The 25,553-nt window shown below is 45.0% G+C and overlaps 1 protein-coding gene across 3 annotated transcripts in view; it reads right to left on the bottom strand.

Annotated features, from left to right (window-relative positions):
- The window catches only part of KCNQ3 (potassium voltage-gated channel subfamily Q member 3), a 152,239-nt gene that overhangs the window by 7,167 nt on the left and 119,519 nt on the right, over positions 1 to 25,553 (bottom strand). Inside the window, exons 2-10 of one of the 3 annotated variants that reach the window (XM_053395276.1) lie at positions 18,759 to 18,849; positions 16,505 to 16,631; positions 15,316 to 15,488; positions 13,935 to 14,087; positions 12,510 to 12,620; positions 11,473 to 11,568; positions 10,058 to 10,152; positions 9,360 to 9,383; positions 6,952 to 7,008 (exon numbers count right to left, since the gene is read on the bottom strand). In XM_053395276.1, coding sequence (XP_053251251.1) covers positions 6,952 to 7,008; positions 9,360 to 9,383; positions 10,058 to 10,152; positions 11,473 to 11,568; positions 12,510 to 12,620; positions 13,935 to 14,087; positions 15,316 to 15,488; positions 16,505 to 16,631; positions 18,759 to 18,849 — 927 coding nt within the window. The remainder of the gene's footprint in view (positions 1 to 6,951; positions 7,009 to 9,359; positions 9,384 to 10,057; positions 10,153 to 11,472; positions 11,569 to 12,509; positions 12,621 to 13,934; positions 14,088 to 15,315; positions 15,489 to 16,504; positions 16,632 to 18,758; positions 18,850 to 25,553) is intronic. The other 2 variants (XM_053395278.1, XM_053395279.1) reach the window with 2 other exon arrangements.

Raw genomic sequence — 25,553 nt, 5'->3', positions numbered from 1 at the left:
ACAAATTCAGTCACTCAGCACCCCCGTGTGACACTGGGAAGGCACTTCTGAAGAATGCTGCGGGAAGGACAAAATTCCAGTTTGTCAATCAAAATGCATGAGCAGTGGGGATGCTGTTGAATGGTGAGCCAACTGTAAATTGCAGTGGAATGTGTAACTTCTGGACAAAGCAGCAATTGTTCTCAAAACTCGGGGATTCTGGGATGGAACTGAAAACTGCATGAGCTGAAGCTGACTTAGCTGACTAGTCCAAAAGTCTGGGAGCCTCATTTGGATGCAGAAGAGAGGGAAGAGGGGTGTTTTTCTTTGATGGGTTGGCAGCTTGAAGCTTCTGGGTTGACTAGGAGGCCTGGTATAAATACTAGGAGCCTGGCCAATAGAGGAGAATATTCTGTCCATTCTGGAAGGTACTTGAGACATCCCCAGTAATGGACAACATAGGCTGGAAAATGGCCGTCTCAGTTGTAGACAGGGCCAGCCCTGCCGTTAGGCCAAGTGAGGAGACAGCCTGAGATCGCAGGTGTTGTGAAGCAGCAGTAGCCCTTGGCTGTGTCTCCTAAGCCCCATTCCCCTCTGTGGGAGAACAGAATTGTGTCCTACAAGCAGCGGCGGAGGAAGCCGCTCGGGTGCCTAGGGCAGCATGCCCAGGAATAGGGTGAGCTGGCTATAGGGGCGAGGGTGGGGTAAGCCGCCCATAGGGGTGGGCCACACTGCGGGACCTCCAGAGTCTGCCTGCCTCCTCCCACTCAGCTGGGGGTGGCAGTGGGTGGACCTTTTGGGCAGCACAGAACCTGCGTGTGCCTGAGCCACCGCGTCTCTTCCAGGCCCTGTGGTGAGTGCCACCCGGCATTTTGTCACCCCCTCAGTAGTGACAACCGGGGTGGCCTGCACCCATCGCACCCCCTTCCTCTGCCCCTGCCTACAAGGCCCCCTAAACTGGCCTGCTGCCTCTGTAGATGACATTGCTCTATCACCAGTATTCAATGAAGCAGGTCACACCTACATTTAAAGCATTCCTTTGTCACTTTGTCATGGCTTCCCCCAAATGATCTTGGAAACTGTAGCTTACCCCTCAATGAAGCTGCAATTCCCAGCACCTTTAGCAGGCTAGTTCCCAAGGTTGTTTGGGGTGAAGCATGACTAAGGGGTCTATCACTGCCTCAGGTGCATGGCAAGAATTTGACCCCAGTCCAGTCATTTTGGGGCAGCAAAAGGTCTTGGGCTGGTCCTGGGCCTAGATTTGTATATGTGGTTGGATCCGGGGGGCTTCAATAAGTCCAAATGTGCCGTATTAGGTCTCTGCACACATGCAGCCAATGCTTCCAGTGTGTGTCATTCTCCACAATTGTTTGCAGTGGGGTGTGTTGCAAATTTGTACGGAACATTTGAGTGGCCTAAGTGACATTTCCAGACGGTACTTGCCTTTCCCACATGCCCACTGCAAGGCCTGGTAATAATCTGCATGGGATTCTAGAAGGCAACTTGGGAGGTCTACTGAAATTGGTTCAGTGGGATGGTTCAGCTTCAGCAGACCCTGTGGTTCCACCATAAACACACAAGCTATGATTCAGAGCATTCATCCTGTTTTAGGCTCATACAACCACTGTACTGGATCTGGCATTGTTAATTGGGACGTCAAGACAATAGTTTTGACTCTTGAGGATTATGTGATCCTCTCTCATGATCCCTGTGCAAATGGATGCTGTACATGGAGTCCTGCAGCATGGAGAATTCCAAACCGGACTCTAATTCCACCAAGTTTTTCTGCAAACAAGGTTTTTACAACTGGGCAAATGTGTGATGACACTGGAGTCAATCATGGGTCTTAGACATGTTCAAGGCAACTCAGTTTACCGCGGACCAGGTAGTAATTGGAAAAAAGGAATATGTGCAACAGTCTGCCCCCAAAAGGTAGAAAACATAATGCATGAACAAAATATGGTTTTGAACAATATGGTTGTGCCATCATGTCAGAAAGCCAATAGAAGAAAATCAGCAATATATGAATGGTGCAGAGCAAATGCAGAGAAGAGACATCGATTCACACAACTCCATTCAAATAAACAGTGTGGATGTGCCAGTTCTGAGGTGTTTCAGTCCTAGATGCCCCAGATCCTAAATAGACAGATAATCAATTGTAGGCACGCATTAAGCATGGTCTGCATTAACAATTTCAGATATTTCAATAATAATGACAACAATACTTAGCAATGACATTGCATTTGGAATATCCCCAGTGCTGGCACCAGGCTATTTTGTGGCCCAGGCAAAGCTATTTTGCATCCTAGGTAAGGTTAAATACTTGCACCTACCCCCAATATATATATATATATATATATATATATATATATATATATATATATGCTAAATTCAATGTTCAAAAACAGATGTCTTGTGGAAATGGTAAAATTCTTCAAAATATAAAATAAAAGTAAAATATTTTCAGGAATGTATATTTTTAAAAATAAACTGTATAAAATTGTGCTCCTCAAAGGTCAGGACTGCACCCCTCTGAGGTCTGTGCCCTAGACGGCTGCCTAGTTGCCATCAAAACCCAACCCACAGGTCATTTCCAGTAAACTGTAGAGCAATACTGTAAAATGGCACAATATCATTATCCCTAATAATGCTAGCATTACCCCTTGAGAGCAGAGGCTAAGGTGAGAGAAGTGGGTTCACCAGTTAGTGTGCACAAAAATGATGCAGGGCAGGGGACAGTTAAATGAAGAGCACAGTGTCACCAGGCCATGGGCGTGTTTTGCCACACAATACTAAAGATGAGCTCAATTTTTTAGCATTGACTGTGCTCACCACAATGTCTGTACGGCTCTTAGCCATTATATGAGATCAGGAGTAGCCATCATGGTGCCCTGCAGAGGTTGTTGGACTCCAACTCCCATCAGCCCTAGCCAACATGGCCGACGGTCAGGGATGATGGGAGCTGTAGGCCCGTGGCATCGAGAGGGCAACACATTGACTACCCCTCCACTAGATCATCTCTTGTACAGCAGCCAGAATCAGACATAATGGCAAACACTCATTTGTGATGACATGAATGACCATGCCATGTAACACCCTTGTCCTTAGTGCACAGGAGGGAACTGGGTTTCCACTTTCATTTTTGAACTTACTACGGTTCCCTGTTACACATGTACACATGGAACTGTGGTTTGTTTTAACTGTGGTTACTTAACTATGTTCTGACCTCAACCCACATTGGGCTGGGTGTTCCTCCAGCCAGATAAGCTTATATCCATGCCACACTTTCGTGTAAACCACCCTTGAACTTGAACACAGCTTGAACAGCAAATGTAAATTCAGGTGATAAAAATACTTAGCTGTAGAAGTATTGATGGATGGTTAAATCTGAAGGAGATAGAGACTCTATGGATAAGATGAAAAGACAATGCTAGACTAGGACCTCCAGGTCAACTCAAAGAGGAAGAGAATAGAGCCGGAGTCGAGGGAGTCTTATTCTGAGAAGAACTGGCCTAAACAGAATTAGTTATCTTATGTAGGAACAACCAGTCAACGCATGCTAATAGATATTCAGGCTTGTTAAATTGTGAACAGATTAACCCAGAGAAAATTAAAACAGTTGTAAATACAGGGACCAGGGGGAAATAGAACAAACAGCACAATGTCCAAATGGGGCAGGACAAGTTATCAAACTGTATAGTTTTATATCCTCATTTGATTAAACTAATCACAATTAAAACATACCACAGTTTCCCGAGTTTGGACATAACAAGGAACTGTGGCAGATTCAAAGTGAAAGCAGAATTTCATGTGCACAAAGGAGGGTGTGCAAGTTAGCTGAAGGGTTCTGCAGACTTCCTCTCATAATGACAAGCCATGATCCAGCCTTTACTTAAGTTCTTTAGAATAAACATTGCAAGGTCTTCAACGGAAGCTTCTCCACAAAGCATTTGAATATTATTGAATATCTGAAAGTTAATGGGAAGGATAGCGGAGGTCAAACTTTTGCCTCCAATGTGTAAGCAGAACGGAACTTGAATAAGCCTTTGGAACCACTCATGCAACAGCTGAATGCAATTCCTTTTCAGCATGCAAACCAGACACTCCCCTGTTCATTGTCTGATTCTGCAGTTCATAACCAAATAATTAAATAACAAATGGCAGAGCAAAGCATGCCTCTTCCTCCATATATCAGCCTTTTTTTTTTTTTTGCAGGAGGAGGGGTAAAAGACCAATAAAAACTGAACAAAAATATAGCAGTTATATTCTTAGATTTTGCAGCCTTAACACTGTAAACACAAGACAACCATGCTTGCTCTGATTTTTACTACATTAGAAAGATGTATGTATCAACATGGCTGAACACAGCTCCACCAAGTTGCATATTGTTTGCTAGTGATATCAAAAACACGTAAGACGGACTTACACAATGCTCTGGAAGCCCAGGAGAACCTCTAAGGCAAGTGTGGGGAACTTGTGGCCCCCTGATGCTTTCTAACCCCAGCTCCCACCAACCTTAGATGGCGTGGCCAATGGTGAAGCATGATGGGAGTTGTCGTCCAACAACGTCTGCATCCCTGACTCCAAAGAAACCATGCCTCAAAGTAACACAACTCAACATCTGAAGGTCTGTTTGCCTGCTCTTTCTGAACTGCTTTGCTGGAAAGGGTGGAAAGAGGTGACAATGGCAGAAGACAATGGATTGAATTTGGCAGAATTGTAACACTACCCAGGAAAGAAATCAAGGAGAAGCCCATTCCACTTAGAATTTGCAAATTGGGATTTGCACCCACAAGGCTTTCTCATGGTGTGGAATGAAATGCCTATGTTACATCAGCTTCTGGTGGACTCCAAAAATTACCTCCAGTGTATTAAGACTTGTATCTAAAGGGTGAAAAGGGAATCCGAGGCTATGAAAGGGAAAACCAACTAGAGGCTAAGAAAAGAAATGGAGGCAGCAGAGGGAACTAAGGAAAAGATAAATAAAGGAACCTAGGAAGCTGAGGTGGACCATTGGTTCCTCTAGCTCAGTATTATCTGCATCAAGGATGGAGAACCTATGGCCTTCACAATGCTGTGGGAAGACAATTCTCATCACTCAAGACCATTAGGCCATTCTGGCTGGGCTGATGTGCATTGAAGTCCTAGTAACGTAACCTAAGGTTTAGTAGTGTTTGGCATGTGCGTTGAAGTCCAGCAACATCTGAAGGGCTGCAGGTTCCCATCCCTGTTCTATGACAACCAGCAGCAGCTGGTGCAGAATTTCAGACACTGGCTGCTCTCAGCCCTGCCTAAGGATGTCAGGGACAGAACCTGGGGCTTCTGCATGCAAGGCAAGTGCTCTATCATTGAGCCACAGCCCTTTCTACTAAGGTGGGTCAGGAGACAGGGGAAAGAGGACACATCGGCCCTTGTACATTTCAGTATCTGCTAAACTAGACTCTAATCTTCCTCAAGTGAATAAGATGAAGGATAATGAATAAATAATATATCCTATCCTTCCTTCCAAACCCCTCCCATCAAAATTTCCCAATTCCTCAATGGCAGTTGATGTTACCCTGTTCTACAACAGAATCCAGTTTTCTTCCAGGTATGCTCAACCTCAAGTCCCACCGTTATTCTGAAAGGGAGCATTGGTTCTGCAGTTCATAATGCAATCTGGGTTGGACGGGAGAGAGAGATGAAACCGGCCAGTTCATCACCTCCTTCTCGGCGCTAGAAGTTGCAGGCTGGAGAAGAAGGAGACTCAGGGGACTCCTTCACTCCCAGAGAATCCTGTGCCTTCACGTGCAACACAGCAAGGGAAATCTTTTACTTGTGAGCTGCCCTAGCAATAGGGAGTGAGGCCAGATTGCCTGTGTGTGTTGTGCTACACCTTGCTTCCCCTGTGGGTGCAATAATCTGGGGGGTGGGAGCACGTTCTGGGCTTCACATCACCCCTCCCCATTTAATGAATGAATCAATTGATATCCCACCTTTCTTGCAAGGAGCTCAAGGTGGTATAGATAGTTCTCCTTTTCCCCATTTAGCCTCACAACAACCCTGTAAGGCAGGTTAGCCTAAGTGTGAGTGACTGGCTTCATGGATGAGTGGGGATTTGAACCCTGGTCTCCCATGACTCATAGCTACCAGGAGCTGTGTGTCCGGTATTGTTGGCCCAATTTTATGGAACTCCCTTCCACCTGAAATGGAACAGGTCCCCTCCCTGTTGAACTTCTGGCATCTACTGAATTTATTATTATTATTATTCCAGCAAACACTTTTAATTGAAGTCTGGTTTTTCAGTTCTAACTTTTCCTCTTCTGTATTGCATTTCTTGCAAGCTGGTTAGAGACGGCTGTAGTTCAGCGGTGTGCACAAATTGTTGTTTTTTTTTAAAGAAGCAAAGAAAGATACAGTGGTACCTCAGGTTAAGTACTTAATTCGTTCTGGAGGTCCATACTTAACCTGAAACTGTTCTTAACCTGAAGCACCACTTTAGCTAATGGGGCCTCCTGCCGCTGCTGCGCCGGCGGAGCACGATTTCTGTTCTCATCCTGAAGCAAAGTTCTTAACCTGAAGCACTATTTCTGGGTTAGCGGAGTCTGTAACCTGAAGCGTATGTAACCTGAGGTACCACTGTACTGTGACAAAGGTAACACTCCATTGCTCCGCCCACTTTCTACCCATGGCTCCGCCCACCACAGCCTCAGGCAGTTGTCCAAAATGAAATGTGGCCCCCAAGCTGTAAAAAAAAGCTTCCTCATCCCTACTTTATAATATATATTAGACATTAATGCTGAAAATTGAATTTGCATGTTCTGTGCTAGACAACGCCCTCCCACTTCCATCCCTTCTCCACTTTTGGGTTTGATAAACTACTGTAGTAAAAATGGCTATTCAAAAATTAAAATAAAGGAGGAGATAGATATCGCAGGCAAGAACGGCATGCAGTATATAAAAAAGATTTGGTTGTTACTCAGATGCATGTACCTAAGTTTTCTGGTGACGCTTGATCCAAAGAAAGCCTCCCTACTAAACATGACATTACTGCAAAGTGAAAAAGATGTCATTGTGAGTGATTAATGTTCACTTATGAGAATCTACGTGGAGTTAATTAAATGAGTCTGGAAACAGGATTACTGGAGCGTCTGGTCCTTCAGCCCTGACCCAGTTTCTCTTCTCAGGAAGGAAGGCTAAAAATAATCACATTTTTACACTTACACCGTTGCTTGCTATATTGCTATCCTCCTTTCGCAACCCACACCTCATTGAACAAAGGAACACAGATTACATACACAAAATATTGGGAAGAGATGTAACGTTAAGAATAACAGGCGTTGTGACATTGGGTTGTGTTCAGCAGAGGCTTCCCATTACCTCAAAGACTTCTGTTTGTATGAGGAACCTCCCCTACTTCTCCTTTCCCCATGTGCCCCAGCTCTGTCCTGGGAGTCAACACAACCCTCTGGAGCAGATTTTGGGGGGCAAGGGGATAGCAGACTGAAGGGAGGGTTCACTGCCCCAGCAGAAGAGGTTTTGTCATGGTGTGCTTTTGGAGCAACTAGCTACCTCCTGAGATATTTGAAATAACAAGCCATAGCAATGGTTCCGAACCATAATCTCTCTCTTTCATCATCAGCACGGAAACATCATAACAGAGCACAGAAAGACAGGGTGAGCCTGCCCAATAGCCCTGAGCTGGATCATACGATCCTTCTGGAATATGATCTCATAGAATCATAGAATTGTAGAATTGGAAAAGACCATGAAATTCATTCAGTCCAATGCAGGAATATGCAACTGTCCCATATAGCGATGATTACTCACATGTGGACAGCTCCGTTGGTTAGAGCATGGTGCTGATATCACCAAGGTTGCAGGATCGATCCCCATACTGACTCCCTTCAAACTCTACAATTCTATGATTTGAGATACCTTCCCAGCTGAGAACTGGCTATGTGACTGCGCCAAGATGTATCCCCATCACAGATCATCATGTTCTCATTCAAAACACTTTCTCATGCCATGGCATAGCTGGTTGCTGCTTGGAGACTTGGGTTGGACCCAAAGAATTTCTTGCTCCTGTGGAATGAATCTTTCTACAACAGATGGACTCTTTCTGTTGCTGCAAGGACACCTTTGGACCTAACCACATGCTGTTGATGCAATAAATGGCTTGTTCGGCTTGTTTTCTAAGCATAATAATCTATTATTTAACATTCTGTCAATACATCTTACACGAACTAAAGCAGATCATTGCAAATTGTCTCAGGTCCCATTTGAAAACAGGTTCATGTCAGACACCAAAAAATGAATGAAAAACAGCACACTAGGGGCTGGTTTTTGTACCCAATGTGGGAATGGATGGATATGCAGTCATGGTGCCATAGCATTTAGGGCTGCTTACCACATAGGTCACCCTCACCTTGACCAGAAATGTGCACAGATGACATGAAAATTCCACATCTCATTTGGTAAGCACTCTCATGCATTACAGCTGCTATGCTGTATCATGATCTAAGAATCAGTCCTTGATGCTGCTTATGAAAGTGGCCATAAAGTTAAATATATCTGGAAAGAAATTCAGCAGGTCTAGAACTGAGGTGCTAGTTTGCTATGTCTGGGGAGAATTTAAATGAGCGATTCCACCTAGAATCTGAAATGGTATTTTGCCCAGGAAGGTTGGAAGACAAATGTGGTACTATTGATACAAAGAAGTGGGAGCTGTAACAGAATATTGCAGTATGGAGTGCTTCTGTTCAGGGTTCTCCATTCTGTCCCCTGTGATGTGGTTTCCTATTACTCCACCCCAACAATATCACCTGGCCACTGAGCTTGCTCCATCCTGACTGGGCAGCTTTTCGGAGGGTCCTCACCTCACTATCCTGCTGAGGCTTCTCACACACACCCCTCAATATTCACATTTACTCAAGGTTCCTCTAAGCCTTCATTCTCATGCATGAATGGTGCAGTTTTGCCAGCACTCGGAGAACTGAGATTGCAATTGGCGGCTTTGATTTGTTCTCATTTGCTTATTAATTTTTCCCACTATGAACATGACAAACAATGATAAATCAATTACGCTGTTGTAATTTTTGAGAATTACTAGTATGCGCCTATTCATTAAAGCCAGCGCATGTAGCAAATTAAGACCATTCTGCTATCAGATCAAAGGTACTGGTGTCCCTTTTGCTTAAAATATTTACTGCAGCAACAGGTCAAATGCTAATCCGCGATTATGCTACCCAGACAAACAAACAGACTTAGACTACTCAAAACTACTTAGCCCATTACAAACCAGTTATGTCACAATAGCGGGGCTGGATTTGCGTTCCTCCATTTGAACATACAACAAATGAATGCACGACCATAGGAAACTGAAGATATTGATTACATACCTGGTCCCATCCACTGGCTCTTTCCTTTTGGAGAATTGAAAGCAATGGGAGAAAAGCAAGGAAAAAGGAGGTAGCTGTTAAATTTAGCAGGAAATGCCAAGCATTAGCTTCAAGCCATGCAAAGGCATTTCTAAGTGCTTTTGGTCCTGCCACCTGACCCATAAGAAGCCTACATGTGCTTCTCTGGGGACATATTGGTAAGCGATAACATTTCTTTATCATGGGGATGTGGAACCTCGTTCCTCTCCAGGTGATGTTGGACTCCAACTCCCGTCAGCCCACGCCAACATGGCCAATGACCAGGGATTATGGGAGTTGTACTTCAACCAAAGTCAGAGGCTTCCTCACACATGCTCACACACCACATATTTCTCCACCCTCCTTCCTGGCGAACACAGTCACTTCCAGTCATGATGGCAGATCACAGTTCAAGGAGCCATTGCAGTCAGGCAAAAGCAGTCTGCAAGGGTGTGGCCTGGGGAAGGGGCATGGCCTGGGAAGATTCCCAAGGGCCAGATAGGCCTGGAAGGGCCAGGAAGTTCCCCGCCCCCGGTATGCATACATTACAGGGTACACAATCTTCTCTGCCTGCTCTCAACAAAGCTGCCCCTTTCGTAACGCTCTGGTCTCCTGTTCCATAGCCACGAAACAGGCCGTGCTGATTGATCTGGGAGGATGTCTCAAAGCAGAAGACTTACCTGAAATACGGGAATGACACAATTGATTCATAAAACCTCCAAGTGGCAACGAGGTCCAGCCTATTGGGATTAGTAGCATAGTACCTCCAGGCAGCCTAAAGGGACACAAGAGGAGCAACATGGTTAGGAGAAGAAGGGGAACAACCGGAGGTGCATGTTGTGCCTCCGAGCAAATGCAACGGGTGAACGAATGCTTTTGCACCCAGGAGCTGGACGATGAGACAAGATGTAAGAGGTGATTTGGGTGCAGGAAATGGGTAGGGAAGGAAGATGCAAACGGTTCCTTTCCCTGCCTCCTAAGGCTTGTCAGAATGGCCCCGACCCCGACCCAGTCCAGCAGTCCAAGGTTTTTGGCATGTTTGGGGTCACTAATAATAATAATAATAATAATAATACATTTTATTTATACCCCACCCTCCCCAGCCAGAGCCAGGCTCAGGGCGGCTAACACCAGTAAAAACGTAATGGGGGGGAGGGGAAACCAATTTAAAATACAGGTCAAAATGCAATTTAAAATGCAGCCTCATTTTAAAAGTAGCCACTAAATCGAGACCATAAGGGGAGGGAAACATAAGGGTCAGACTGAATCCAAACCAAAGGCCAGACGGAACAGCTCTGTCTTGCAGGCCCTGCGGAAAGATGTCAAGTCCCGCAGGCCTATAGTCTCTAGTGACAGAGCGTTCCACCAAGTCGGGGCCAGTGCTGAAAAGGCCCTGGCCCTAGTTGAGACCAATCTAACCACCATGCGACCTGGGACCTCCAAAATGTTGTCATTTCTGGACCTTAAGGTCCTCCGTGGGGCATACCAGGAGAGGCAGTCCCGTAGGTACATGGGTCCTAGGCCGCACGTAGGACAGAGGCACAGAGATCTGTCCAGCTCTGTAGATCACAATGTATTATCATTCCATGACATTCTGGTAAGGACATAGGGATATAGGGATCTCTCCCTTGACCCTTTTAGCTTACCCTGGTTGGCAGAGGCTCTCTAGGGTTTCAGACAGGCCTTATGCCACTGAACCTGAGAACTTGTGCATGCTAAGAAGATGCTCTACCACTGCATCCTGCCCTTTCCACACAAAAACCCAACCCATGACCACTAGGTTCCAAGAGGGGCACTGGTGAGCTTTGTCCCTGCCCCCTCCACCCCAAAAAATGCAAAGGAAGGAAGGCAACTCCTACCCCGCTTTTGCCCTCCAAATACCCCCTTCCCCAAATTTCCCCAAAAGTTCTCATTGGAGAACTTTCAGTCCAGACAGTGATCTTTTCTTCTCGTTAAAGCTGGAAGGGTTTCATAAAGAAATATGTGAAAGGCCAACCCCTCCTCTGTGGCTTCTCTGCCACGAGACCTGGAAGAGGGCAGCTTTCAAAGAGCTGCGAACTGTGTGTGTTTCAAAGAGGGCACGATGAATCCCAACCTGTATGAGTTCCGCTGCAGGCTTTCTTCTTTTCTCAAAATGTTTCTGGCGGTGTTGCTCCTGCACTTTCAGAGCGAGTCCTGAACCCAAAATGCCCTGAAAGCAAAGTTGGGCAAATCATCATCATCGTCATCATCATCCTGTTGAAAATGGAAATGTCAGACCGAGGGCAAAACGGGAGACAGCTTCTCCCTGGGGTTCGAAAATGGTGGGGAAGTTGGAACCAAGATTGTCCTGGGCAGTGAGAGGTGATGGAGTTAAGGGCAGTGTCTCAAAGCTTAAGCCTTTGTAACAACAACAACAACAACAACAACAACAACAACAACAACAACAACAACTTTTTATTTATACCCCACCCTCTCCAGCCAAGGCCGGGCTCAGGGTGGCTAACAAGCAATAATAAAAATAAGTTGAATGAATACAACTTAAAAACAAAATTAAAATACAACATTAAAATATTGAAACATTAAAATATTAAAATGTAGCCTCATCGCAGGAGGAGAAAGGAAAAGAAAAAAGAAAGAGGGGGAGGGAATCAAATTGATTCCAAGCCAAAGGCCAGGCGGAACAACTCTGTCTTACAGGCCCTCCGGAAAGAAATCAGATCCTGCAGGGCCCTGGTCTCATGAGGCAGAGCGTTCCACCAGGCCGGAGCCAGAGTTGAAAAGGCCCTGGCTCTGGTTGAGGCTAATCTGACTTCCTTAGGGCCCATGACCTCTAGGGTGTTGCTATTTATGGATCTGCCCCCTCCACCCCAAAAAATGCAAAAGACCTGTTGAGGTGCTCCTCCCTAGTGGTGGCTGGTGTGTGGGGCAGAAGGCAGAGGAGCCCCTATTGGTGGAACTAGAGCCTCTTCTGAGGAAGGGAGAGGATGCAGTGGATATCTGCATTGGGTGGGGTTTTTTGTGGGATGGGGCTTTGATTGGAACACTTGAAATAGCTATCCCCCTCTAAGGGTCACCAGGAGTGACGTCACCCGCCCCATTGCCAACCTGTTCCCCCACGCCTTCTCTCACGAGGCCACTGGCAGGACTTACAGCTGGAAGAGCGAAGAAGGAAACGCCAACAAGAGAGAATGTTGCTGCTATGAGGCGTCCCTCCCATGTTTTGGGCGTCTTGTCGCCATAGCCGATGGTTGCTAGCGTAATCTGTGGGGAGAAGGTTTGGGACAGTCTGTAAGAAAGACAAATGGGCAAGGACAATGATTTCTTGAACTTTCCAACTCCATAATGCCACTCCTCAGTCCCGTACACACCCTGTGTTTAAGACAGTATTACTTAAACAGGCATGGCTCTTTCTCCCCGCCCGCTTAGCAAAGAATCCTGGGAAATGTAGTTTGTTAAGGTGCCAAGAGTTGTTCCGAGACCCCTGTTTCCCCCCAGAGAGCTACAGTTCTCATAGTTCCCTGTGATGAAAGATTGAATGTTAAACCACTCTAGGAACTGTGACTCTGGAAGGGGTCTGCTAACAAACCTCAGAACCCTTTGTGAGGAGCTCGTCCTGCACTCGAGTAGGACCCTGGCAGAGACACATGCCCAACTGGCATGTTCTCTCCCTCCTGGTCGATCGTTCAGGAACTTCAAAAGCTTTCTTCAGCCCAAACATCACAGTGACTGATGCCAACAGACATCGGCACACTCGGCAGATTCTTCGCAGCTTGCGTAACAGACCTCAGCAACTCAGCATTTTGGCTAATCTACTTTATTTGCATATAAACACACTGTGCACTGCAGCATGGCTCCCTCTCTCTCTAGCATCAGACAGCAAAGAGAAAAAGCAAAGGATAATAGTCCCACTTCACGGAACACAGTAGCATAAACATCCTGTCTCCGTCACTTCCCACTCTGTGGAGTTAAAACATACACCGTCATGTGAAATACAACAATCCCATGACTGCAATCACAGAGCAGGAATTCTAACACCCTTAACTACAGTTCCCAGAATCTTTTGGGAGAATCTGCAACTATTTAAAGTGGTATGATGCTGCTTTAAATGTTGTGAGGATGGGGCCTCCATGGCTGCATCTTTTCAAGTTGGACTTCGCTTTACTTGACGGCCTCCACCATTTCCCCCATGCATGTGCAATAACATTTTCAATTAACTCAGAAGGTGTTGCAGGAAACACTTTTTGGTTCTTTTAAGGTACAGGTGGGCAACCTGTGGCTAGCCCCCAACCTCATTTTATGTATCTCCCCATCTCTGGTTTTCATTCCACCCAATGCCAGCGTGTGGCCCCTGACAGGTTACTCCAAGGGGATCTGGCCCTCAGCAAGTTAGAGGTTTCCCAGCCCTGTTTGAAGAGGCTGGAATTGGATGCTGCAAGCTTCCATCATCCTCCCTTCCTTTTCACAATGCAACCCAAGCTGAATAACAGCTAGCATTAAAATGCTAAAGGACCCCAGAACATTCAGACGAACCACCCCAAAGCAACCTCAGCCAGCATAACCCCTGTGGATACTGACCAGTCCCCACCAAAGGGCATCGGCATAGGTTTCAAACTCCCTTTTTTCCTTCCCTTCCTCGTTTTTTTCAGGCACATCTTTCTCCACCAGGTAAACCAGGAATGAGGAGAGGATAAGGGTCAGGAACCCGATGTACCAGGCAGTGATGAGTTCCTAAGAGGGAAATGCACTGCTGTAAGACAGAAAGCAAAGTTCCTGACTGGGCCAGGTCTTGGCCTCAGACCATGATGTTCCTAATTCAGGAGACCCAATAGCTATTGCTCACCAGGGCAAGATGGTTTGAGCATATAATAGGGTTGCCGTATGTCTGGAATTTCCCAGACATATCCGGAATACTGCAGCCACAAGCAGTTTCTGGGCAGAAATCGGCAAAATGTCAGGGAAAATCTGGACGTATGGCAGCCCAAGTAGGCAGTGTCGTTTTTGCCGATTTCCCTCAGAAATAGCTCCAAAAAATGTCAAATTTTTGTCCAGATTCTTTCTGTCCAGATTTTCACTTTTTGAAATATGGCAGCCCTAGCATATAACACCAATTATGGCCTGTGTTAGGGTGATATGTGGGTGTTTGCCGAGATAACAGCCTGGGATTCCAGCGTGTCTTTACAAGATTTATTAAATCCAAAACTATGTACAGTACGGAGCTCTTGAAAGCATGTCTGCCTCAGTCGCTATCAGTTGCCGGAAGTGGCTCACGCCTGTTCCCCCTCCAGCAGAGAAACTTCCTGAGACCCCCCCCCCTTTTCCTCCTCTCCTTACATGAAAACCTAAGCACCAGAGACTGCTCCTTTCTCTCTACTATAGCAGCCTTTGGATCTCCCTCCCTCTCATTTTCCGTGTTTCCTGACAGTCCTTCCTCCTCTCCCTCTGACGAAGTGCAGCTGCTCATCAAAGGAGGCGGCTCTCCGTACATTCCGGTCTCTCCCCCCTTCTCTGCCAACTGATCCCTGACAGCCTGGCTGCCAATTAGTTTCTGGGCCCAACTCAAAGTGCTGGTTTTGACCCAAACAGCCTTCAATGCCTCAGGACCGCAATACTTCAAAGAAGAAGAAGAAGAAGAGTTTGGATTTGATATCCCGCCTTTCACTCCCCTTCAGGAGTCTCAAAGCGGCTAACAATCTCCTTTCCCTTCCTCCCCCACAACAAACACTCTGTGAGGTGAGTGGGGCTGAGAGACTTCAAAGAAGTGTGACTGGCCCAAGGTCACCCAGCAGCTGCATGTGGAGGAGCGGAGACGCGAACCCGGTTCCCCAGATTACGTAACTACCGCTCTTAACCACTACACCACACTGGCTCAAAGACCACCTCTCCCCGTATAAACTGACCCAGACCCTGCCTTCATAGTCTGAGGCCCTTCTTGTTCCAGCCCCACAGTCCTCCTTACTTTGCTGTGTGCACAAATGGCGGAGCCCAGGAGCTTCCAGGTTCCTCCTCTCCTGTCCATCCGCAACATTCGCAGGATCTGAAGGAAACGGAGGCTTCTCAGCGACGTGGCCAGGACGTTGCCCTGGTTGCCAACAGCCACTACCGGCACAGAGGCGATCAGTACAAAGATATCTGTGGAGCAAAAAATTAAAGTAAGTTCTTTCTCAGATAAGGAAGAAAACCTGTCTTGTCTCCTTAAAAAACAGAGATGGGAAGGTTTGAGCACTTTACAAGAACCTCAAGAACGAAGTAGATACAGGTACAAGAATTGGTAGATATTGAAAGCCTTGGGAGTGAGGAATTGCCTTTCATGGTTTGTTTGACCCAGTCCCCAACCCTGCTGGACCCTTCAAAGCAATAGGGAACCACAAAGGAAAAGGAACCTGCAATGGAAAGGCTTGTGGTTAAAAAAAAGAAAAGGTAAAGGACCCCTGGATGGTTTGTTGTTGTTTAGTCATTTAGTCGTGTCCGACTCTTTGTGACTCCATGGACCAGAGCACGCCAGGGACTCCTGTCTTCCACCACCTCCCCCAGTTTGGTCAAACTCATGTTGGTAGCTTCAAGAACACTGTCAAACCATCTCATTCTCTGTCGTCCCCTTCTCCTTGTGCCCTCCATCTTTCCCAACATCAGGGTCTTTTCCAGGGAGTCTTCTCTTCTCATGTGGTGGCCCAAGTATTGGAGCTTCAACTTGAGGATCTGTCCTTCCAGTGAGCACTCAGGGCTGATTTCCTTAACAATGGATAGGTTTGATCTTCTTGCAGTCCATGGATGGTTAAGTCCAATCAAAGGCGACTGGGGTTGTGGCTCTCATCTCACTTTGAGGCCGAGGGAGCCGACGTTTGTCCATAGACAGCTTTCCAGGTCATGTAACCTAAACCGCTAAACTACTTCTGGTGCAATGGGACACCGTGATGGAAACCAGAGCACACAGAAATGCCATTTACCATCCCACCGCAGCAATACCTATTTATCTACTTGCACTGGAGTGCTTTCGAACTGCTAGGTTGGCAGGAGCTTGGACAGAGCAATGGGAGCTCATACCATCACTGGGATTCGAACCGCTGACCTTCTGATCAGCAGGCCCAAGAGGCTCAGTGGTTTAGATCACACCGCCACCCGCATCCCCTGGAAAGGATTGTACTTACCCAACATACACAAAGGTTTCCGGGCAAACTTTAACCTCCCTCGCCATCCTTTGTACCGACAGCAGCAGCCGGCAGCCCAGATCCTTAAGGCAAACTCTGCTCCAAAGATGAAAATGGCAAAGGTTTCCTATGCAGAATGGGAAACAAGTAACAAAAAAAACATATATTACCAAATGCACACATCGCAGGGGAGCAAAAAGTCATAGCTTCTGAAAGAAATAATTGGAAGGAGAAATTTGCTGAGAGCAAGTAAGGTCAGGTAGGGATGGGAAAACCTTGGGCTGGGGGGGGGGGAAGGTGCCCCCCTATCTGGCCCGTAGGACTTTCTCCAGGCCATACAACATCCCAAGTCACAACACTCATGACCCCTGCTTTGCATCCTCTAGAACAGCCTTTCTCATCCTGTGGGTCCCCAGATGTTGTTGAACTACAACTCCCATCACTGCTAGCTAGCAAGGCCAGAGCTCAGGGATGATGGGAGTTGAAGTCCAACAACATCTGGGGACCCACAGGTTGAGAACTGCTGCTCTAGAATGATGGTTCTCAAACTTTTATTCTCTGGGCCACACTTTCAGAATAAAAATTTGTTCACGGCACACTGAATTTTTTTATTGGAAAACAAAAAGTAACTCCTAGCAGTGCTTGATTTATAACATGGAACACGGCTACTTTATAATATGGTTGTGGGACATCCAGCGAGTATAAAATAATGCAGCTACATAAGAACATTAATCATTCCCAAAATATAATTATAAATGAGCCTCTTATATGTGTACCTTAAGTATGCATACAGACTCCATGAGAGGTGTGAGTTTACTTTTGCCATGCAATCTCATTTATATTAGGTCCATTTTGGGAGAAACTCCCATCTCCTCATCAGCACAAAGAAACCTTTCTCTTTTCTGATCTTTCATGATTGTCGGAGTTGAAAATCCCTGTTCCAAACAATATGCTGTGGAGAACTGTAGAGGAATGGCCAATGCTCTTGAAGAGAGGTGTGAACACTGCTTTTGATTGGTTGATCGATCAATCAATAGATGAGAGATAGAGAGATGATGATGATAGATAGATATAGATAGATGATAGATAGATAGATAGATAGATAGATAGATAGATAGAGAGAGAGATGATTGATAGATACTGTAGATAGATGATAGATTAGATAGATAGATAGATAGATAGATAGATAGATAGATAGATAGACAGGCAGATGGTAGATAGATAGATGATAGATAGATGATATAGATAGATAGATGATAGATATAGAGATAGATGATTGATATAGAGATAGATAGATAGATGATAGATAGATAGATGATGATGATAGATAGATAGATAGATAGATGATAGATAGATAGATAGATGATAGATAGATAGATAGATAGATAGATAGATAGATAGATAGATAGTAGATAGATAGATAGATAGATAGATAGATAGATGATAGATAGATAGATGATAGATGATAGATGATAGATGATAGATCATAGATGATAGATAGATAGATAGATAGATAGATAGATAGATAGATAGATAGATAGATAGATGATAGATAGATAGATGATAGATAGATAGATAGATAGATAGATAGATAGATGATAGATGATAGATAGATAGATATACATAGATACTACACTTCACTGAAATGATTAAATGTTTCTATTATTGCCCTTGAATCTTCCTTGGAGGTCTTTCAGCAGAGGTTAGTTGGCCATCTGTCATGGAAGCTTTAGCTGAGTTTCCTGCATTGCAGGGGCTTGGACTCAATGACCCTTGAGGTCCCTTCCACCTTTACAATCCTATGATTTTCCTGCCTCACCTGTGTGGTGTGCCACACCTTTGAGAACCCATGAAACCTATGTCATTTTATTCATTCATTCAGACCCCACCTATTTCGCTGATGGGACTCAAGGCGGCTGACTTGTTAACCTATAAGGTGCCACCCAGGAGAGGCTTGCAGAGCTGGGAGACATTGTCCACTCGGCTTCCCAACAGGGATGTTGCTGCCTGTAACTGAGAGGAGGAAAGGCAAGGCAGAAGAAAGGTTGGCATGATGTTGGAACCATCAGGTTGGCTTCAATGCTGGAACAACACTGCCTTGCCCCTCCTGTTCTATCTCTCTGTTCCTGACAGCAATGCCCACATTGGGAAGCCAGGTGAGCTCCAGTGGCTGCTGGCACCATCTGCACACCGATAGTAGAATAAGTCAGTATCCTCTTCCTTTCCACCATCCCAAGAAAGCACCTGAACTTACCAACAGCAGAAGCCAGTTTCCTGAAACAGTTTCGTATTCCTTGAATGTTGTCAGAACAGCTAAAATCAAGCAACCCAGAACTATCAGAAACCTAGAGCGAGAGATAGATAAAAAAAGGAAAACAGAATGTTAGGAGATGTCCGTTCAGTGTGTTGTCCTCTAGAAGACTCTTGTACCAAGAATGTAGGGTGCCTTTGATTTGGGATGCGGAGGCAATTAAAGGGATTGGCCTGCCTGCAAAACAAGTGGGCATTCACTGCCCAAGAGATTCTCACAAGCCAGGCACTCAATTCTTTCTCCAAGGAAATGGGTCACTTCACAGAGGGCAGTAGCCCTGGGAACAGACTTCCCTGTTGATCTTAACACCCAGGCAGGTCAGTGTGAGAGTTCGCACATGAAGATGATGTACAGATGGTACACGACACCATCCCAGTTAGGGAAAATGTACAAAACTAGTTCAAATATATGTTGGAAGTGTAAGGAAAAGGAGGGGACATTTTATCACATGTGGTGGGATTGTAAGGTAATTTTAAAAAATTGGGAAATGATATACAACGAATTGAAGAAAATGTTCCATTTAACATTTGTTAAAAAAACCTGAAGCATTTTTGTTAGGGATGGTAGGGAAAGATCTGCCAAAAAAAGCTGAAAAACATCTTCATGTATGTGACAACGGCCACGAGAGTTTTAATAGCAAAAGGATGGAAGACTGAAGAAACCCCAACTAAAGAATCATGGCAAGAAAAATTGATGGACTATGCAGAACTGGCAAAACTGACATACAAGCTACGGGACAAGGATAACTGTGACTTTAAAGATGAATGGGAACCATTTACAAAGTATTTGAAGACGCAACAAAGCGAACTGGACTCCTTGGCTGGCTTTGAATAAACATTCACAAACTTTTTATTGATAATAATCAGCTAAATAGTTTGAGGATCTATACAACTGTATAACATGCAGAAAACAGCATTTTTAGAGAAATCAAAGACTAGAACTGAGGGAAGTTGGGGGTGGGGGTGGGTGGGTTCTGTGGGGGGAGGGAGGGGGAGGGAGGAAAAATGAGGGAAAATAAGGAAAATATGTCTCTGGATAATATGTTTTGTTTTAATTTTGAATTTAAAAAGTTTTTTAAAAAACAACAATGTGAGAGTTCGCATTCCTTCGGCTATAGATCTGAAATTTTGATCTAGCACTATAGAATTGTGCCAGTATAGAACACCAATGTCATTTCAAAACATCCCTCATTATGCCATACTTTCTTCATGCATGGGCTCTAGTGGTCAGTAATAGCCGTTTGAGTGTTCACCCATCGGTTTGTATATCTATGGAAAAAGAGAGTGATGCTTGTAGGAAAAAGGGGGGGGCAAGAGAGAGAGATTTGTGAATCTTTAGACATCCTCCTTCTCCAGTCCACACAAGGAAAAGAGGAAGTGCTGTGCTTTGTCCACAAGGAGGCAGCAAATATCTATGCACTTAAGGAACAAAGTGATTTTCCAGCTCCATCTGCCTTAGCCAAGAAAAGAAATATAAGATGGGGGGGGGGAGTATCAAATCCAAAGAATTACAAAGAATGTTTTTTAAAAAGTAACTTTCAGCTAAACCTGATGATCTCCCATTTTTGCTGGTCAACATTTTAAATTGAGAACCATAATTGTTTTAAATCCAATTAATAAAGGTATTAAAAATATATTTCTTCTGCCACTTGCTTAGCCAATCCACCACAGAGCTTTCCCAACTAAATAAAAGCAAGAGTAACGAAATTGCAAAACATAAAAAAGGGAAAAAATAGAAGAGGGAAGGAAATATTGCAAGAAAGACTATAAGGAGAATTATTAGTTAATGATAATTAAGAGTAGTAGAGTAATTAAGAAATGCAGAATAAGTGATAAAGATAAAAAAATCATCAGAGGTGTTGACGGAAGTCTAAAACATTGTATAAGATAAGAAGTTATGTTATATGACTGTTGGAAATGATATGTTAAAAAAACCAATGAAAATGCATATACATATAAAAGAGAACCATAATTGTTTTGACCTCCTTATGATCTATCTACATGTTATGACTGTTTGTTGTGGAGCCACGATCACCCCACCTTAATGTGGCTGATGCATGGGCTTTTGGGGGGAAATTTAGGGGGCAACACACAAGCACATTGCCCACTCTGAAGCTCCTTGTGGTTGCTGTTGGATGAGCACATTTTTTCCATCAGCAACTACTTCCAAAATGACATTACATCATCATTGCTCCTGAGGGCTGTTGTTGTTGTTCATATGCCACCCTTCTTTTTCAGCAGAGGGAGTTCTGACCTCAAGAAGGAACTTCAGAGGCAGTTAATCTCCCCCCCCAAAAAAATCCCCGAATTTTGCTGGGAGTATTGGCCCTCCCATCAAAAATTCAAGCCAAAATCTTTTGGCTCAGGATGAAAGAACCTCTGTACATCAGTCGTAACATATATAGCTGGCCATTATATGGATTGCCACTATTGCTTGGTGACTTTCCAAAAGTGCTGCTAACTGATCAGGCAAAATGCAGCAATCCAACTCTGGCCCTGTAGTTATCTGTGGGCTAATTTCCCAATTTTTCTGTCTGGGTAAAACCCAGGAATTTGACCATGTGGGCAGACTTTGAGGATGCAAAAAGTCAGTAGCATCATATTGCACTCTATGGGTATCATGGCGCCAACTGCCAGCAGCTCAGACAAAGAGTGGGGGATTAGTGGAGCAGAGTGTGAAGACAAGCCCTGAGTCTGCAATAACCCATGACTGCAGTCCTCATCCTTAGTCACACTGGAGGAATGTCATTTTCACTCAACAGACCCACGCCTCACAGATCCTGTTTGCTGAACCAGGAAAATATGGTGGGTGAGAAAATATGAAGAGGCCACAGAGTGCTGGGCTGCCCCTTTAAGGTTTTGGAGCCCTCAACAAGTGGGTGGAGCTAGAGTCAGGTCCAGAAAGTATGAAAGGGCTCAGTTGGGACTGAGCTTTCATTGGAACAACGTCTTTACTTGCTGAGCCCTGTCCATGGTTCTGAAAAGCCTGCCTCAAGCTGCTTTTCTTTAATAATAATAATAATAATAATAATAATAATAATAATAATAATAATAATAAATTTATTTATATCCCGCCCTCCCCGGCCAAAGCTGCCCTCAGAGTGGCTACCATCATACAAGTAAGACAATACATAAAAGCAAGCGATTAATAAATTAAGATACATCCCACAATTAATTCAAACAAATTAAAATTAAAACTGGACAAGTGGCAATCTTCATGTTAAAATTGAAGGCGGTTACCAACTGTTTCCACTGATATTATAAGCGCCTGTGAGCAGGCTGGGAACCTCCTTCATGCTTGTTCTTATACAAGGAGAAAATGAGTCAGACTGAACCCTGACCAAAGGCCTGGCAGAACTAATGGGAGGTAAGGTCTGAAACTCAAACACCACCTGTTGGTTTCCTGCTCATCTTTCTCTCCATCCCTAACTGCTTGCTGGACCCACATCATCTCAACCTGTCTACAGGCTCCACCTTGTGAGAACCAAGCAATGAGCACACTTAGATTACGTACCTGTTATGTACTGAGTTGAATAGGATCCAAATTGCAGCAGTCTGATTGGTCCTAGAACAATAGGATTCAGAATGCAGCAGTCTGATTGGTCCTAGAACAATAGGATTCAGAATGCAGCAGTCTGATTGGTCCTAGAACAATAGGATCCAGAATGCAGCAGTCCGATTGGTCCGCAGGAGCCACCCAATCCCACTGCAAGTGGAAGTGAATCCGCAACCTGATTGGCCTACAGGAGAATCCCGGAATTAGCCAATGACGTGGGGCCCATTGTGTAAATAATGTATATAAAGCAGACAGTTCGGGGAAACTTCCATTCCTCACTACAATGAGCTGAATAAAGAGCATGAAATCCACACTCAACTCCGAATATTTTTCAGTACCCATCACATGCAAGCTAGAGCGCCAAATTGTTGAGCCAAGTGGCAGCATGTCATTTCCAGCTTGCTCCCTAGAATCACAAGAACTCTAGATTTGGAAGTGCCTTAAAGGCCCTATGCTCTGCAATGCAGGCGAGACTGTCAGACTGGTTCCTTCACAGATGATCTCCACAAGTTCTGTTGATCTGGAGGAAGGCTGTGTGGGTCACACAACAGCACTGGTGAGGTGGCTGGTGCGGCCATGTGGAGACTGCCCTCCCACCCACTTCCTTCCCATAGCCTTGCCTCCTTCTCACTGCCACAAGCTCTTCTCACTGACCACACCCAACTACGAGAACTTTAGGAGTCAGTGATGGTATTTCTATACCATGATCGAGAGCAAAGAAACTTCTCATACAATAACAACGATCACCAAGATTTTTTGCACATTGTAGCTTCTCTCCATTTTACCATCAGGTGGGAGCGCTATGCTTTGCAGTAGTCTCTTCCCATCCTCATGTCATTTTTAATTTGTACACCACCTTTCTGTGTTAAACTGCGCTCAGGGCAGTTTACAACCCATTGGAATGACAAGATGCAGGGGAAAAAAGCCACACAGCCATCTGTCCTGCTCTGGTCCTGCATAGAAGTCTGGGGAGCAAGGAAGGCTGGTTATATCAGTACCATGGACAGCTCTTAGTGAACAACCAGTCATATAGCCAATGGCGATTACACTGTCAACCACAAAACAGCAACAGAAGAACACAACCCAAGAGAAAACTAAAACATACCAACTTTCAGAACTGCAAATTATCAAATACTAAAATGATGTAGTTACCACAAATCACTTAAAAAACAAAAACCCTTGTCAGTTGACACTATTAAGTCAAAAAAGTAGTCTGTAACATTCTATTTGCTAGAGCATAAAAAACTACCCAATAGATAACAAACCTCTCTCCATCAGATAATTTTGAAATCATCCTAATTACCTTCTTAAAAAGAAAAAAGAAACTCTGTAAAGTATATAGGACTATATCCCAAGGGAAATGAATAGTGATAAAGAGAACATTACACTGCACAATGTCTTCAAACTGGTCTGATTCACAAAAGACAAGAAAGTGGTCATTAGTTGGCCTGTTAAATAATTTACTGGTCAGATATGGGATAGTTTGAAACGTGAGCTGAGTAAAAGAAAGAAATATAGTAGATGATAGATAGATATAGATATAGATGATAGATAGATAGATGATAGATAGATGATAGATAGATAGATGATAGATAGATGATAGATAGATAGATAGATAGATAGATAGATAGATAGATAGATAGACAGACAGACAGATAGATAGACAGATAGATATAGATATTGATGTTAGGATATTTCCGTTCCACCTTAAAAGGGAGCAGGATGTTTGTATAACAGCCTGCGTAAGTTCCTGTCTCACAGGAACTTATGTTGTAAGTTCGTTTCGTTTTTGGCTGTCTTGCCTGAGCAGTCGGAGCAGACGGTCATGCTTTTCTTTGTTCTGACCAATGCCTAATAAACTGTAAATATGCATGTTCTGCTCTCTGCTTGTGCAACTTCCTGCTGTGTGAATTCTGCTGATATAGTGTGCACTAAGCCTGAGGCTTAGTGTCGCTGAATTGCTGATATTGCCTGACTACGGGAGGTCGATGGATCGTCCGGCACCGAGCTTGGGGGCATCAGATGGACTTTATCTCCCTGGCAGTATCCCAACAACAGGTTTCGGGCCCAGATTCACGGCACTTGCAGGAGTAAGACAGCGACAGACTGCTGAAAGGTATGTGCTGGAAAAGTGAAAGTAGAGGCTATTCTGGATGCCGCGGAAAGGCCTTTGATGTCCGGCAAAGCCTAATTGGCCTGGGAGCCGAGCCAGAGGCATCGTGATTTATGGGCTGCCGAGATAAGAAGTCTTAGAAGGCAATAAAGGCTCACGGCTAAAGCAAAAAGCTGGAATGGAGATTTTCCAAGCTTCTGAGGCCTCTGAGTGCCCTAAGTTAAATCGGCACAATTATCAGACCTGGGCTAAATGGTGTGAGAGTTTGCTGCGTCAGTTTGGAGTCTGGCATACTGTATTTGAACCCACTCCAGTTCCTCGGACAGAGAAATGGCAGGCCCAGGATTCGAGGGCCGTGGATGTTATAGTCTTATCCGTCTCTCTGGAGGAAATAAAGACGCTTGCTGGAAATCTCACGGCACGTGACATGTGGGATGCTTTGAAAAAGGCCCACCAGCCAATAATCCCAGCCCAGTGTTTGAATGCATCGGAGGTCCTGGCTGTTTCCCAGAATGCGAGTGAATGCACGGATGCCGAGGGCACCGGTTGCAAGCTGCAGGGGGAGAAGACTGTGATGTCATCCCAGGCAGCATTCCAGCCTCCAGAGGGAGCCAAGGGGTCGGCTGCTGAGAGCTCTGTTTCTCGTGAGAACCAAGGTCAGAGCCTTTGCAGAGGCCGGAAGACCAGATGTAAACAGAGCAAGATGCTTGCAGGTGGCCAGGAGCGGGGGGGCAAGTTGCAACAGCCCACGCCAGTGGAAAACAAGGCTATGTTTGCTGGCACAGCTCCACCAAAGGCTAAAGGCACGTCTGATGGCCAGGAGCAGGGGAGCAAGTTGCAAAAGCCCACGTCAGTGGAAAACAAGGCTATGTTTGCTGGCACAGCTCCACCAAAGGCTAAAGGCAAGCTGCAAAAGCCCACGCTGGTGGAAAACAAGGTTTTGTTTGCCAGCAAATCTGCTTCGAAGGGGAAGGCCAGGTTTATTGTTGACTCTGCGGCCACGCGCCATCTCACCAAAGACCGCCATCTGTTCATCTCCTTCACACCTCAAGATGGAGAGGTCCAGCTGG

This window comes from Podarcis raffonei, chromosome 7 (assembly GCF_027172205.1).
Source record: "Podarcis raffonei isolate rPodRaf1 chromosome 7, rPodRaf1.pri, whole genome shotgun sequence".
NCBI classification, from domain to species: Eukaryota; Metazoa; Chordata; class Lepidosauria; order Squamata; family Lacertidae; genus Podarcis; species Podarcis raffonei.
The sequence above is the reverse complement of the archived record's forward strand: the minus strand, read 5'-3'. Positions and strand labels throughout refer to the sequence as shown.